We start from the raw sequence: 15,021 nt of genomic DNA on the forward strand, positions 1-15,021 counted from the left end.
CCCAGATGGCAGGGTGTAGGTCCCTGTGTGTGAGGGCCCCCCTGGATGAGAAGAGATGCCCTGCAAATGCCAGTTCCATTACACTGGACTTCGTAAGTGTGGGGAGGCCATTTTACCCGTGTACTGGACACAATTCACACTACCTGTGTCCAGCTACATAATGGTAACTCTGAACCTGGTGCATATTTGGTATCAAACATGTTGGAGTCATACCCCAGTACTGTTGCCAGTATTGGTTATGTGATTCCATGCACTCTGAGGGGGCTCTTTAGAGGACCCCCTAGTATTGTTCCTACCAGTCTTCTAGGGTTTTGCTGCCAGCCTGCGCTGCTGCCACCCCTCAGACAGGTTTCGGCCATCTTGCTGCTTCACCAGCTCAAGCAGGGGAAGGCGGTACAAAGGATTTCCCTTGGAAATATGTTAAAAGTCTTGGAAGGGGCAGCCTCCCCAAGCCACCTGTTTGCTTTGAAGGGCACATTTGGTGCCCTCCTTGCATAAACCGGTTTGCTCCAGTCGAGGGGCCACCGGTCCCTCTCTGGCATGAAACTAGACAAAGGAAAGGGGAGTGACCACTCCCCTGTCCACCACTACCCCAGGAGGGGTGCCTAGAGCTCCTCCAGGTAGCCACTTGATTCTGCCATCTTGACCCAAGATGTGCAGAGGCCCCTGGGAGCATCTGAGTGGCCAGGTCATGGAGGTGACGTCACAGACCCCTCCTGATAGGTGGTCATCTTACTAGGTGACCAATCCACCTTTTAGGACTATTTACGGACTCCCTTGCGGGTGGGTCCCCAGATTCGACTTGCAAGACTTCACCAGGACTCCTGTGCATCGATTATTTCGACTTCTGGAACTGGACTCTTCGGGAACCGACAAGAATGCAACTTCGGTGATGACTTTGCTTTGCAACATTGTTTCTCCAGCTCCTTCCAGCAACTGCAACATTTCCACAGCTGTGCATCCTCTGGAGTCGATGAACCTTCAGCCTGAACCAAGAAGCAAGAAGGAATCCCTCTTGAAGTGAAGGAGTCACTCCCCTGCATCTGCAGGCACCTACAGCAACAAAATCCAGCTGAGTGAATCTGCGTGGATCCTGCATCACAGTTGGTGGTCTGGAGTGTCCCCTTGATATTCTCTGCCAGCTGTCCAACTTGAAAAACGGTGAGCCTTTGCCTTTCCTTGCAGAACAGTACATCTGTACACCGTGACTCTTGCAGCTACCAAGGCTTTTTGTCTCCTGCGCCAAGGGATCTTCATTCTGCCAGTATCCTTGGCCCCCAGCACTTCCTCCTGCCAAGCACACACTCCTTTTCCCTGCTCCAATGACGTGGGACTCCTTTCTAGGTATGCTGACTGGGCTGCACTGTGACTTACTGTGCCTGCTGCCAGTGGCTTGCCTGTGGGGGCTGGGGCTGCTTCTGTTGCCTCTCTTGACTGCTGAGGGTCACCCCAGACTTCCCTCCAAGGGTCGAGTCCCCTGGTCCTTGCTGGTCCTCCTCAGCCTTGCAACTCTCCTTTTGCTCCTCTTGCATTTGCCAAGGCTAGTTGGTGGTTCTCTTACACCACTGACCATCTGCATCCAACACCATCTGCTCTTCTCCAAGGACTCCTCTTCAGCTCCTGGGCTCCACAGCTGGTCTTCTTCCCCTGTCGACCTGGTTTTTCATCCACAGAAGTGTGGATAGTAACTCCTGCCCCCACCTGACACTCCATTGTGGACTGGAATCCGTCACCTTCTTTTACTGGTCCTCTTCTTTCAGAATCCACCATTAGTTTCTTCTACAGGTCATGTCCCTGCATAATCCCTTTTCTAAGTCCTGCTGTTAGTTCTTGGGAAGACCAGGTACTTACATCTGCTCTCCTGGTCGCTGGGGGTCACTCGGGTACTCACCTCTTGGGGTTTTTGGTACTTCCAGCTCCCCTCTAACAACTCCACATCCTTCGGTGGGGGAACTGTATCTCACATTCAACTGTCTTAGTATATTGTTTGTCCCTCCCCTTGGGCCCTTACTATTTTCACTAAGTATTGCCAATGCTTGTTGTGTCTATGCTAATTTCTGATTGCTATTGTGTATATACCTAGTGTGTACTTACCTCCAGTTGGGAGGACTGCCTATAAGTAATCTAGTGTTGTGTCTCTATAATAAAGTACCTTTATTTTCGTAACACCATGTGGTTCTTTCATGTGTGATAAGTTGCTGTGTGACTATAGTGGTATTGCAAAAGCTTTGCAAGTCTTGGCTGCTCATCCACAGCTACCTCTAGAGAGCCATGGCTTCCTAGACACTGCCTACACATAGTTCCTCATGCCAGGCTAAACATGCATCTATTGCAGGAGTGCTTAGTGCACCAATGCACTCAAGCAAAGGGTCATTTACTAGATTTAGTGTTGGTTGGCCGTCAAGCTTACCACTCTTTGCACTGGTGGAACAGCAACAACCTGTTAAGAAAACAGCCTTTCCTAGTCCCAGTTCCGCAGGGGACCATAACAACGGACACCTCTCTTACGGGATGGAGAGCGCACTCACAAGATAGAACTGTCCAGGGCCCCTGGACACCCAGCCAGTGACATCGTCACATAAATCACTTGTAGTTACTAGCTGTTGACCTAGCACTGAAAGCCTTTATACATGTCCTCATCCAGACTAACAACACAACAGCAATGTTTTATCTCTCTAAAAGCAAGGGGGGGTACTAAGTCGGCGCAGCTTTCCCATTTACCCCAGACCCTTTGGAGGAGGGCTCTCATATACAACATTCACTTTTTGCAAAGTACCTACCGGGAGTGGACACCAACTTCGCAGATCTCCTCGGCAGGAGGTGCCTGTAGGAAGTTGTCTCTATATATACTATACCAAAATGAGGTATAGTGTGCACAGAGTCCAGGGGTTCCCCAGAGGTTTAACAGAGGCTAAAGTAGATAATACTAATGCTCTCTTTTGTGGTAGTGTGGTTGAGCAGCTAGGCTTATCGAAGGCTAGTGCAAAGCATTTGTTGTACACATACAGTCAAGAAATGAGGCACACACTCAATGACTAACCCCAGGTTGATTATTTTATATAGCAAAACTATAGTGTTACTTTATTTCTAAACCAGAAGATCTTTGTTGCAGGTAAGTACAGTTGTCATAGTTGTCAAGCATATGTATCAAATGTATTTTGTTTGCAGATAAAGCAGTTTACAGGTAAGTAACACTTTTCGATTTAAAAAATTGACACCGGGCAATTTTTCATCTGAGTCAATAGAGTCCAGAGAGGGCGGGGGTGTTAGCACAGTTAACAGGTAATTATACAACTTATGATTCCACTCTTCGGGGGTTAGGATGTCCACAGGTCAAAGTTAAAGCTAACCCCAAAAGTGCACCACCAGCAACACGGCGCCGGCTGGGTGCAGAGGTCAAAGTTGGTGTCGTGTTTACGATGGAATCCTATTCAGTAGAAAGCAGATTGCAGGTAAGTACCCAAAGTTCCAGGACACAGGCCTGGGGGGGTTTAGGTCAGCACCTGTGGAGGTCACAGGTTCACATCAAACACACACCTCAGCAGATCAGGGGCGGCCGGGTGCAGGGTGCCAACACAGAGATGGGCACCCAATGCTTTTCTTTAGGGTGATCGGGGGGGGTCACAAAAGATACTGCAGGCTGGATCCCAGGGGGTTGGTTCCGGGAAACCAAAGGCTGGACAGATAGGGGAGCCACCTGCTGGACGTTGCTGGACCGTCAGTCAGATTCCCCAATGCCAGGGGGCTGCAGGTGCAGGGGTCTCCTTGGGCGTCTGGTATCGTTGTCAGGTCCAGTCGCAGTCAGAGGGGTCCACTGGATTCAGGCTGCAGGCATTGTTGTTTTGGCCAGGAGGGGTCATCCCAGGGTAGTCTCTAAGTCGGAATCGCCAGAGGACCTTCTCTGGACTGGTGGGCCACCTGGATTCAGGCCGTGGACGTCTGGTGCAGAGTGGGCAGGGCTCATGGTTCTGAAGTCCTTTTGGAGGGTTTCTTCTGGACAGGGCAGCTGTCCTCTGGAGTTCTTGATCCTCTGGTGGGCAGGCAGTCCTCTGGTGGTTTGTGGAGGTTGCTGGTCCTGCAGCATGCATCGCCGTTTTGGAGCAGGAGTCTTGAAGCTGCAGACAGGCCGGTAGGACTGGTGCCAAATCATTTGTTGTCTGGAGTCTTAACTGCTGGGGTCGACTTGGCAGGCCTTCTTTCTTCTTGAGGTTGCCAGGAATATGTTGAGTAAGGTTCAGGGGTGCCCCTAAATACTAGATTTAGGGCCGCTACAGGGTTCAGAGGGCTGTAGCCACTGGCAATTGTCCCTTAGGCTACACCCTCCTAAGCCCACTCACTTTGGGGAGGAGGCATATTCCTATCCCTATTGGTCCCTCTCCTCCAAACCAAGAGGGAGGATTCTGCAAGGTGTTGGGGAGGTGGTCACTTAAGTTCTGGACACCTTAGGGGTGGTCCCAGTTGAAGTGGTCACTCTTCCTTGTTTTTCCTAATTTTTGCGTTGGACCTGCTGCCAAAAGTGGGGCTTGGTCTGGGGGGTGGGCATCTCCACTAGTTGGAGGCCTGAGCCTTTGAAGCACACCACCAGGTGTTACACTTCTTGCAGGGGGGGAGGTATGAAGCACCTCCGCCAAGAGCAGTCTTTGTTTCTGACCCCAGAGATGACAGCATGTAGGCTCTCACCCTGTGGAGGGGGTGGGTGGGTCAGAAGCTTGTCTGTTAGTGGTAGGCTGGCGCAGACTGGTCAGTCCTACACTAAAGGGTTGGGTAAAATAGAGTGGGCATCTCTAAGATGCCATCTGAGTGCATTTTGCAATAAATCCAACACTGACATCAGTGTGGGTTTATTGTGCTGAGAAGTTTGATACCAAACTTAGTCTTCGGCGATGAAACGATCATGGAGCTGTGAAGTTTGTAATGACAAACTCTCTGCCCATGTACTTAATATGGCCACGATGCACTTAAAATGTCTAAGAATTAACTTAGACACTGTATGGGTATATTGCTCATGCAGCTGTACCCTCACCTGTGGTATAGTGCACCCTGCCTTAGGGCTTTAGGGCCTGCTAGAGGGGTGACTTAACCTATGCCACAGGCAGTGGTTTGTGGGTATGACACCATTGAATGGCTGCCATATCGACTTTACCTTTTTTGCCCCACCCGCACACAATCTGCAATGGCAGTGTGCATGTGTTTTGTAAGGGGTACCTTAGGGTGACACAATAGATGCTGCAGCCCTTAGGGGACCCTCCCTGGCCACAGAGCCCTTAGTACCACTGGTACCTTTTACAAGGGACTTAGCTGTGTGCCAGTGCTGTCCCAATTGTGGAGTTTAGGGGATTGTACAGTTTAGGGAAATAAGAATGATGCTGAGGCCTGGTTAGGAGGATCCCAGCACACACTCAGTCAAGTTAGCATCAATATCAGGTAAAAAGTGGGTGGGGTAACCATGCCAGAAGGGGCACTTTCCTTCAGGGCTAACAAGTCCACAAGTGGGAACTCCACCTGCAAGTCCTCCTCTAATACTTCCAGAGTTGGGGACAGCTGCAAATAGACCTCTTTACCCTAGGAGAAAACACCAAATACCCAATCTTCGCCTCCAGGTTTCCAAATCCACAGTCAAAGAGCAACGCACTGTGGATGATTTGGTCAGGGATATTTTTTTAGGCTTTTCAACCTCTCCCACTGCTTCCATTTGTGGTTTGCGAACTTAGGCAGACATCTCTCACCCCTATCCTTGTGGTATCCACGTGAGCATGACAACCATGGTTCACCACACTTCTCGAACTGTTAGTGGTTCCCTATGAAGCACTGCTGAACAGGCAGGGCCTTCTCAGGCAGAACCATATGGAAGTCAGACACCCAGATTCCCCCCAACCTTGCGATTTGGCTCCTGAAGTCCTAGAATTTGGTTACCTCAGTCTACCACAACAATGTTATAGACATTCTCAAAGAAGCGCACAGTCCTACTACTCAGCCTTGTTAAGCTGCTTATTGGAAAAGATTTGTTCACTATTGTCATTTGAAACGCATTGATCCCTTAGCGGTACAAGACATTGTCTGCTACTTATGTTATTTGCATACCTCTGGTCTAGCTTCTACATCTATAAGGCTACACCTAACGGTGGTGGCAGCATACCTATAAAATAAGCAACGCACTTCCCTATTCATAATTCCAGTCATGAAAGACTTTTTGGAACGTCTTAAGAGTCATTCCTCCCAGGGTGCCAACAGCTCCCACATGAAGTCTCAATATTGTATTAACAAGGTTATTAGGCTCCACATTTAAGCCCCTCCAATCCTGCCCTCTCCAGTTTTTATCCTGGAAGATAACATTCCTGGTCGCTGTCACTTTGCTTAGACATGTCAGCGAGCTTCAGGCACTAACTTTAGAAGAACCCTTCTTCCAAATGCACAGGGACAGGCTAGTACTTCACACAACCCCAAATTTATCCCAAAGATAGTTTCACAATTCCACCTTAATCAGTCTTTTTTTTTACCCAGCTTGACTGGGTTGCAGAAAGGGCTGTGCACACGTTAGATGTAAAACAAGTTCTCATGTGTTACATTGACAGGACTAAATCATTCAGATAGGCACAGCAACTATGTTGCTTTCTCAAAACCTCACAAAAGAAAGGCCATTTCCAAATCAGACATTGCACAATGGATTGTTAAATGCACTCAAACATACTATGCTAAAAGAACTGTACTCTTTCTTCCTAGATCTCACTCCTCTTCTATAAAAGGAGCTTCATTGGCCTGTAGCTGACATATGTGAAGCAGCTACATGGTCCATACCTCATACTTTTACAGACCATTACTGTGTAGATGAACTGGCCTGTCAGAAGCCAGCCGTGGCCAAGCAGGTCCACGTCTACAATTTGAAACAACTGTAACTCCTACTGGCTAGCCACTGCTTATGGCAGAGGACTACTTTACAGTCTGTGCTAAGCATGTGTTTCTACAGCCACACATTCCTCGAACGGAAAATGTTACTTACCCAGTAAGCATCTGTTTGCTGCATGTAGTATTGTAGATTCACATGCACCCACCCTCCTCCCTGGACACCTAAGATTGTTGGTTATTTTTTACTATTTCTCACAAACTCCTTTCTCATAGACATCTCTTTATACTATGCTTTGTTCCGCGTTTCATCCTCAACCGCCATGGGGGAAATCAATGTAACAATGGAGTCAATGACCTTGTGCATTACCAACAAGAGGAGTCACACTACTTTGTGACTTGAAAAACTTTCTTTGAAGAAAACGTGCACACATCAGAGTCCAACACTAGAGGACAGGATTATGCTAACATGTGAATCTACAGCACTACATGCCACAAACATATGCTGACTGGGTAAGTAACGTTTTCCTTCCTGATCCAGTCTAGTGCCTGAGATTCAAAGACTGACGTTTCTATATAAAGGTATATAAATCAATAGAATGTTAACGAAGGTAAGTAACTATTTGTCATTGAGCAATAAATATAATACAAGTATCTAAAATAGCATAATTTGTGTGGGTTTTATAGTATTTGTGTTTTTAATAGAATACTGTGGAGGATGTTATTCTTTATAAATCGAACTTATACTGATGTTATTAATCCCTGACTAATACATACTTGCATAACTAAATTGCTTCCTAGCATAAATCGTCCCTTGTTTCTTTTACATAGCCAAGATGAGGGGGACCAGGAATGTTTTCCAGTTTTCCATTCGTCCCCTCCACCATCCCCTTTTCTTTCTGCCATATTGGCAGCTTTCCAGCCTGTAGCATATGATGATGAAGAAGAAGCCTGGCGCTATCACGTCAATCAGATGCTGTCAGAGACTGATGGAGCTTGTGCAGTTAACACATTTCATGTGTTCTCTAAATTATTTCAAGTAAGTGACAATCCAGTCCAGTCTAGCTTTGTCCTGACACTTATAGTTCTTTTAACACAAATTTCAAAATATCTGTTGGCTTTACTTCTGTTCTTTTGAGCTTTGTGTCTTGCGGGAACAATGTGAAATACAGTGTTTTGTAGCGATATCACAGGGGAAGACAAAAAACAAATGTTTTCCATCTCTTTGTAGTCGATTGTGCTGTGTCACAGATAATACTTCTGCCCCTTGATACGTATATTTAAAATATGACTTTCTAAAACAATCCGATCAATTTTTTGGTAGTGATATCACAAGGGAAGTTCTTCATCTCTCTTTATAGTCAATTGTGCTATCTGTTAGAGGATATTTCTGCCACTACTTATATGCCTACAAAATATACTGGTCGCCAGAGCAATTATACAATAAAGAACTGGGATATAGCTCCACCATGCAATAGAGCATGCTGACGTGCAATGGAATCTCTTAATTATCAATGGATGATCCCTGGCTGGTAGGGTACCTCCTCTCCCACAGACTGTGGCATTCTTTATCATAGGAGTCTGTCCACACCGAGAGATACTGGCATCTAGATGGGCCCAACTGATCTGCTCGGGAGCTCAAGTTTTTGTCAAAGATAAAGGGATCTGGGATCTGAAGATAAATGTTATGTAGTTGGATAGTCTTGTGGAATTTTATTACAGGGAATCACTGATGAGATTAAAAACCAGTCGTTAAAATAGTTTGAGGTGATTTCAAAAGGAGAATTATCTGCCCTGTTTAGGAGCATTGAAAAATGTTCCTTATCTGGTGTTAGAATGCTTCAAATTAGATTCATTTTTCACATTGAATTGAAAGATGCTGGTTTAGTTTGCTAGCTGGCCTAATAGTTGATGTAGTGGATTGGAAGGTTAGTCAATTTAATCAATTGAAGACAGAGCAGATCACACTTCTAAAATTGCCTCATATTAGGTGGCAGACCCTCATTCATTTTACTTAGATAAATATTTGTTTCATTGTAAACACTTCCTTCTAAACACTGTTAGTTTTCTCGCTTTGGATTCTCCACATGTTAATAAGCCTAGAAAATCTTTTCTGACTCCATGGTCTACGCTGCAGCATATAAAAATAAGATATTTGAGGCCCAGCAGAGAGTAATTGGCCTCTGTCCTACGTTTTTCAGCACTAACAAAAGGGCATAATGTTGGGTTTCAAAACACCCACTATCTGTAATTTTCCTTCTCCATGGGGCATCTTTCACCCCTTCCAACTTCTCCGCCGGCACCCTTTGCCAAGCAGGATTTTTACTGACAGGTAAATCTGTTCTTTTTTATCAATTTAAGTATTTGTTTTCAATGCTTTTCCTCATTGACTACCTTTTTATGTGTGTGTTAATATTAAATCCATAATTACTCTGTTCTGTCCCTTTTTAAATATAAAGTGCTGAGATGCAGGTCTTTTATGCTGTGCTTCAACTATGACCACAAAATGGCAAGAGTCACACAGATATGTTACACTCATGAAACAGCTGCTCTACGACTTACTCCAAATGCAAGCACATGAAACTCACATCTTTCCATAAGAGAGAAGCCAAAGCCCTGACTCCAAGGTCTTGCTTTATATGAGCTGCCTTACTAATCATGCTGAAGAGGTCTCTGTGGCTCCAGCCACCTTTCAGGCACTGGGTGCTCTAAAGAAGAACATCAAATCTACCTTGCAATACTAGTTTTAAAATATAGGTATTTGCTCTTCTAGGAGAAAAGTCCACTGTAGAAGAATACCATCTAATAGAAACATGTGTCAGCAGAGTTCTCTTTTTGAATTTTCTCTTTATGTACTAAAATGGATCCAGAAATTCAGTGTAGGTATTGCTCTTGCCAGCAATGAAGCAAATACACCAATTGTGCTGGATCCATAACACCCTGAAAATGACAGAATGGAGTCACATGTAAGTGCCACCCCTGCGCGCTCGAATACCTTTCTTTCCACACTTTCCAACATGGTTCGTGATCTCTGCTTTTAACTTTGTCAATTCTGTTGATTCCTCCAACCATATTTTTCCACAGTGTGGTAGGGAATAATGTCCCCACTTAAAACAAAAGGACTCGAGCCATCTTGCAACTGAAGAAAGCAGATGCCAGTCAGGCACTCGCACCAGATGTAAATTTGGTGCCTGGGCTTCAGATTCAACACCAGTGCGCATTAATACTAGGAGGCAGAGTTGTAGGTCAGCACACATAAGTAGTAGCCTTGGCCCTTGTGCAGATTGTGCTCCCACTCAGGTCGCTGGCCCAGTTTTGGTTGCAGTCCAGGTCCCTCCTGCAACTGCTCCACTTTCCGCCCAAAGTCCTCTGGTAACTCCAAGATTCAACCCCATCTTGCAACTCAGACTACACAGAGAAGTTGTAAGTGCATCAAGATGTCATTCAAACTCCATCTTAGACATTAGCCTCAGAGCTGATAACTCAGTTGGTCATGATGCGCCCCGTGTTTCTCGGACTGTTTAGCGCACAACAGATAAAGGTCTTTAAAGAGACCATGTTGCAAATTTTCAGTGCTCTTTTATCTCCCTTCTGGCACAGGACCCTCCCAATGTATTATCGCTGGTGGGTCCCTTACTGCTTCGGTCTGTCCCCTCTGGACCCACCACAGAGCCTGTACTGACTACGGTACAGACTTTCACTCTGGGCTAGAGATCCATCTAAGTTCCGGATGCCACTGGTATCAGGGAATGATCCAGTGCAGATGCCCAGGTCTGACCCCTAATCGACATCCGCTTGTGCACGACCAATATTCAACTATAAGATTACAGCAGCACAAGCTGTTATTATGCACCCATAGTCCAAACAAGTGTGTCTACTGCATCGCAGCTACCAGCAAGAGGCTCCGTTTTCTTTTTAATTCTGACTCTGATTTTGTGCAGGAGCAGGATGTACGCCAGGCTGTTGATGATGATGATGATGGTTAGGAGGACGATTTGTTCCCCCCTCATGATATGATGCCTTATCTCTTGATTCACAAAATGCCAGTGGGCTTAATAACTCTTCTTAAACAGAGCTTGACTCACCACATGGGCCACAACAGAAGAGAATGTTTCATTTGCAGTGGTGATTTGGTTTACATGTGCCCTTCACTGAGATTAAAACAAATGTTGTGATAGAAGTGCTACAATCTCGGCTGGCGATATCTGATGGAGACTTCTAGTTGCAGATTCCTTACCTTAGAATTTCCCCCAGGCATCAGTCTGGATCTGGAGATTTTTCTCAAGGAGTACCCCTGTATGCCGTTAGGTGGTGTTGGTGAGCTCCACATCCATCATCAGCTTTATGCGCACCAGACATGACTTTGCAGGTCCTATAAAGGTGTCACTCTGCACGCTGACATCAGTTCTTTTCTTTCCACACCAGCCAATATTGATCTGAGAATAGCGACCCCTCGGTCACTTTTTGACTGGTCTTTTTGTTGAAGATTTTTGAGTGTTTACACTCATGGGTCTTCAAGGATGTTGTCATGTAAGACCAGGTTCAAGCCCTGCAGCTCCTGTCATCAGGCGATGTCTGAGACGGATCCGCAATTCATGTGCTTGTGGTGTTTGGAATGCGAGCATGACCCGAAGTAGTGCTCAGCGTGTCGGGTCATGAACCCGAAAGCTTTGAATAAGCGGTCCCTAAAGCTACTTGCAGCCCGGCGCTCTGCTCTGCATCGCTCTCGGTCAAAAGGAAGGTCCCGAGAATGGTTGTGGATGCCCCATTCTTTGGCATCCCACTCCAAGTCTTTGGAGCAGTCGGGTAAGAGGCACAAGAAGTCATCAAAGAAGAACAAGTGTTCTTAGACTTCATCCCGTCCATCGGCCAATGAGAAGGGGAAAGTTGGCATTGTAGCTGAAGGCCTCCGTCCTCGGACACTACATTTGGATTGGCTTCCCTGCCTCCCTGGGCTTTCTGGGAGCTGGAGCGACCCCTGCCCAACTTAGAGTTTTATGAGGTCATGTGCCTCATCTTTGGGTAGCCCAACTCTGCTGCAGTGCCCTCGAGCCCTGGTGGGCGGCAGGGCCCCCTTGGGTTCTGCTGCTTTGGCTCCAGTGGGGACCTGGGGATCCGTTCCCCGATCCCAACTGACATCGATCATACCACCTCAACCTTCCCAATGTCTGTTCCGATGTCAATGCTCTCAGCACCATCTGTGCTGTCGACCCCATCCGTATTGGTAACTCTGACACGTAGCCAGATCAGTGTTGCGCGACACTGACTTCGGCAGGGGTCTTGCACCTTATGTCTGATCCTTATGGGTTGGGGTACAGTGAGGAATGGGAGGGGTCACTGGACCCATTAGAATCCCTGCTCCAAGATCCTATTAACTGGGATATGGACCTGGGTATGAGGCCAGTGGTCTAGGTACTTCCCCTGCCACTGAGGGAGTGTCATATTCAGTGGTGGTGCAAAGATCGGCCAAGGTCCTCGACCTCGAGCAACCTTCGGTGGCAGTCAGGACTAACAGGAAAATTGCCTGCCGCCATAGACCTGCTCCGAATCACCTAGCGTTCCTGACGCAACACCCCACTCCTGAGAGCTTGGTTATTCAAGCCTCTACGTCCCAGGGCTCATTCCCTTCTGCACCCCTGAATATGGAATCCAAGAGGCTGGACCAACTTGGGAAGAAAATATTCTCTTTCTCCAGCCTTGCATTGCAGTCCGTGAACCCCGCAAACCTTTTGGACTGTTATACCTATACTCTATGGGACACAGTTGCTTCCACAGGTTCTGGAGGAGGCCCAGGCCATTCTCTCCCAAGCTGTTGCAGATGAGAGAGACGCAGCGAAGCTCAAAATCAGATGTAGGCTGGACACAACTGACTCACTGGGTAGAGCAGTTGCATCGACGGTGGCCTTGAGGCACCATTCCTGGTTGAGGATGTCTGCCTTTTTGGGGGATGTCCCATCTACCTTTTTGTACATGCCCATTGGCACTAATCTCTTCGGCGACAAAGCAGACTCGGCGCTTGTGCACTTCAAGGAGTCTTGTGTTACAGCCAGGTCCTTGGGCCTCACAGCTTCCCCTCGCCCCCTTAAGTCTGCTTTCTGCCCTTTCATGGCCACAGGAGGAGTGATCCATAATGTCCATTCCCCTCCATCCACCATGTCGTGCATGATACCCAACCTCTGTGTGGCAGAGGTCGTGAGATCTACCGTCCCCGTGGATGAGGGAGCCAGCGGTCTGGCCAGCCCACTGTCCCCCCTTCTTGATCAAGGGAGCCATAGAGAGGGTCCCTGTGCCAGAAGTCCCTCCACCAAAAGTTGGACAGCTGGCAGAGGGGACTAAGAGGACTACTCCAGACCACCACCCATGATGCAAGATCCATGCAGCTCAGCAGGAGAGGGGAGCCACGCAGCCGGTCGTTGCTTGTTGTAGGTGCCTGAAGTTGCAGGAGAGTGACTTCTTTACTCCAAGGGAGATTCCTTCCTATTCTTGTGCAGGCTGAAGAGTTGCACTTTTCTGAGGATGCACGGCTGGAGAAATGTTGCAAGGCTGGCAGGAGACGTGGAAACAAAGTTGCAGAAGAGTCTTCTTCATTGTAGCAGCGTTTGTCAGTTCCTGGAGGGTCCAGTCGTGGTTCTAATGGCCAGAAGTCGAAGCCGAGGTTGCAGAGGAGTCCTACTGGAATCTTGCAAGCCAATTCCTAGAACCCACCCAAGAGAGGAAGACTAAATAGCCCTGAAAGGGGGATTGGTCACCTTACCAGGTAGGCACCGATCAGGAGGGGGCTCTGACGTCACTTGCCTGGCCTGGCCACTCAGATGCTCCCAGAGTTTCCTGCCAACCTTAGAAATAGGATGGCAGAACCCAGGGACCCTCTGGAGGAGCTCTGGGCACCACCCCTGGGGTGGTGATGAACAGGGAAGTGGTCACTCCCCTTTCCATTATCCAGTTTCGGCTAGAGCAGGGACTGGAGGTCCCTGAACCGGTGTGGACTGGTTTATGCACAGAGGACACCAAATGTGCCCTTCAAAGCAAACCAGTGGCTTGGGGAGGCTACCCCTCCCAAGCCAGTCACACATATTTCCAAAGAGAAGAGGGTGTTACCTCCCTCTCCCAAAGGAAATCCTTTGTTCTGCCTTCCTGGGCTTGATCAGATCAAGCAGTAGGAGGGCAAAACCTGTCTGAGGGGTGGCTACAGCTGCGCTACCCGGAAACCCTGTAAGACTGGTGGTAGCAATGCTTGGGGTCCTCTAAGGAGTCCCGAGACTGCATGAAATCCTACTTCTAAAACTTGCAACAGTATTGTGGTATGATTCCGACATGTTTGATAACACACATGCCCAGGTTCGGTGTTACCATTCCGTAGCTGGACATAGGCAGTGACCTATGTCCAGTACACAAATAAAATGGTGTCCCCGCTCTCGCGAAGTCCAGTAAAATGGGGCTGGAGTTTGTGGGGCCACCTCTGCTAGTGCAGGGGTGCCCTCACACACAGGTACCTGCATCATGCCTTCTGGGCTGAGAGGACATTCTATATGGGTGACTTATAGTGACCTGGTGCAGTGACTTGCAGTCAAAACGGGTGCGTGTACCCGGTTTACGCAGACTGCAATGGCAGGCCTGCAAAACCCTTTGCATGGGCTCCCTATGGGTGGTGCAGAATAACTGCTGCAGCCCATAGGGATCCCCTGGAACCCCAATGCCCTGTGTCCCTAGGTACCATATAGCAGGGACTTACATGGGGGGACCAGTATGCCAATTGTGAGAAGAAAAACGTACAGTTTAGAGAAGGGAGCAAAACTACTGGGGTCCTGGTTAGCAGGAACCCAGTAGACCCCGTCAAACATACTGACAAGCAGGCAAACAGTGGGGGTTACCAAGCTAGAAAGAGGCTACTTTACTACAATTTGGCATTGAAAGCATTTCTTCCCTTTCTCAAAGGGAAAGTAGTGTAGGTGTTCATGGACAACATCACTGTCATGTGGTACTGCAACAAGGAGAAATGCAAAGCTCTTGCAATACCACTGTAGTCACACAGTACTCACACACATGAATGAAAATATTCAGTGTTACTAAAATAAAGGTACTTTATTTTTGTGACACAAATGCCAAAAATACCTTGGAGACTATACTCCCTTAAGAGGTAAGTAATATATACACTACAGGGAGTGCAGAATTATTAGGCAA

The 15,021-nt window shown here is 47.5% G+C and overlaps 1 protein-coding gene across 12 annotated transcripts in view; it reads left to right on the forward strand.

Moving 5' to 3' along the window:
• FRYL (FRY like transcription coactivator) overlaps nucleotides 1-15,021 on the forward strand; it is a 1,894,812-nt gene that overhangs the window by 1,712,796 nt on the left and 166,995 nt on the right. For all 12 annotated transcript variants that reach the window (XM_069201557.1, XM_069201569.1, XM_069201550.1 and 9 more), the window contains one exon: nucleotides 7,672-7,879. In XM_069201557.1, coding sequence (XP_069057658.1) covers nucleotides 7,672-7,879 — 208 coding nt within the window. The remainder of the gene's footprint in view (nucleotides 1-7,671; nucleotides 7,880-15,021) is intronic.

This window comes from Pleurodeles waltl, chromosome 1_2 (assembly GCF_031143425.1).
Source record: "Pleurodeles waltl isolate 20211129_DDA chromosome 1_2, aPleWal1.hap1.20221129, whole genome shotgun sequence".
Classification (NCBI taxonomy): domain Eukaryota; kingdom Metazoa; phylum Chordata; class Amphibia; order Caudata; family Salamandridae; genus Pleurodeles; species Pleurodeles waltl.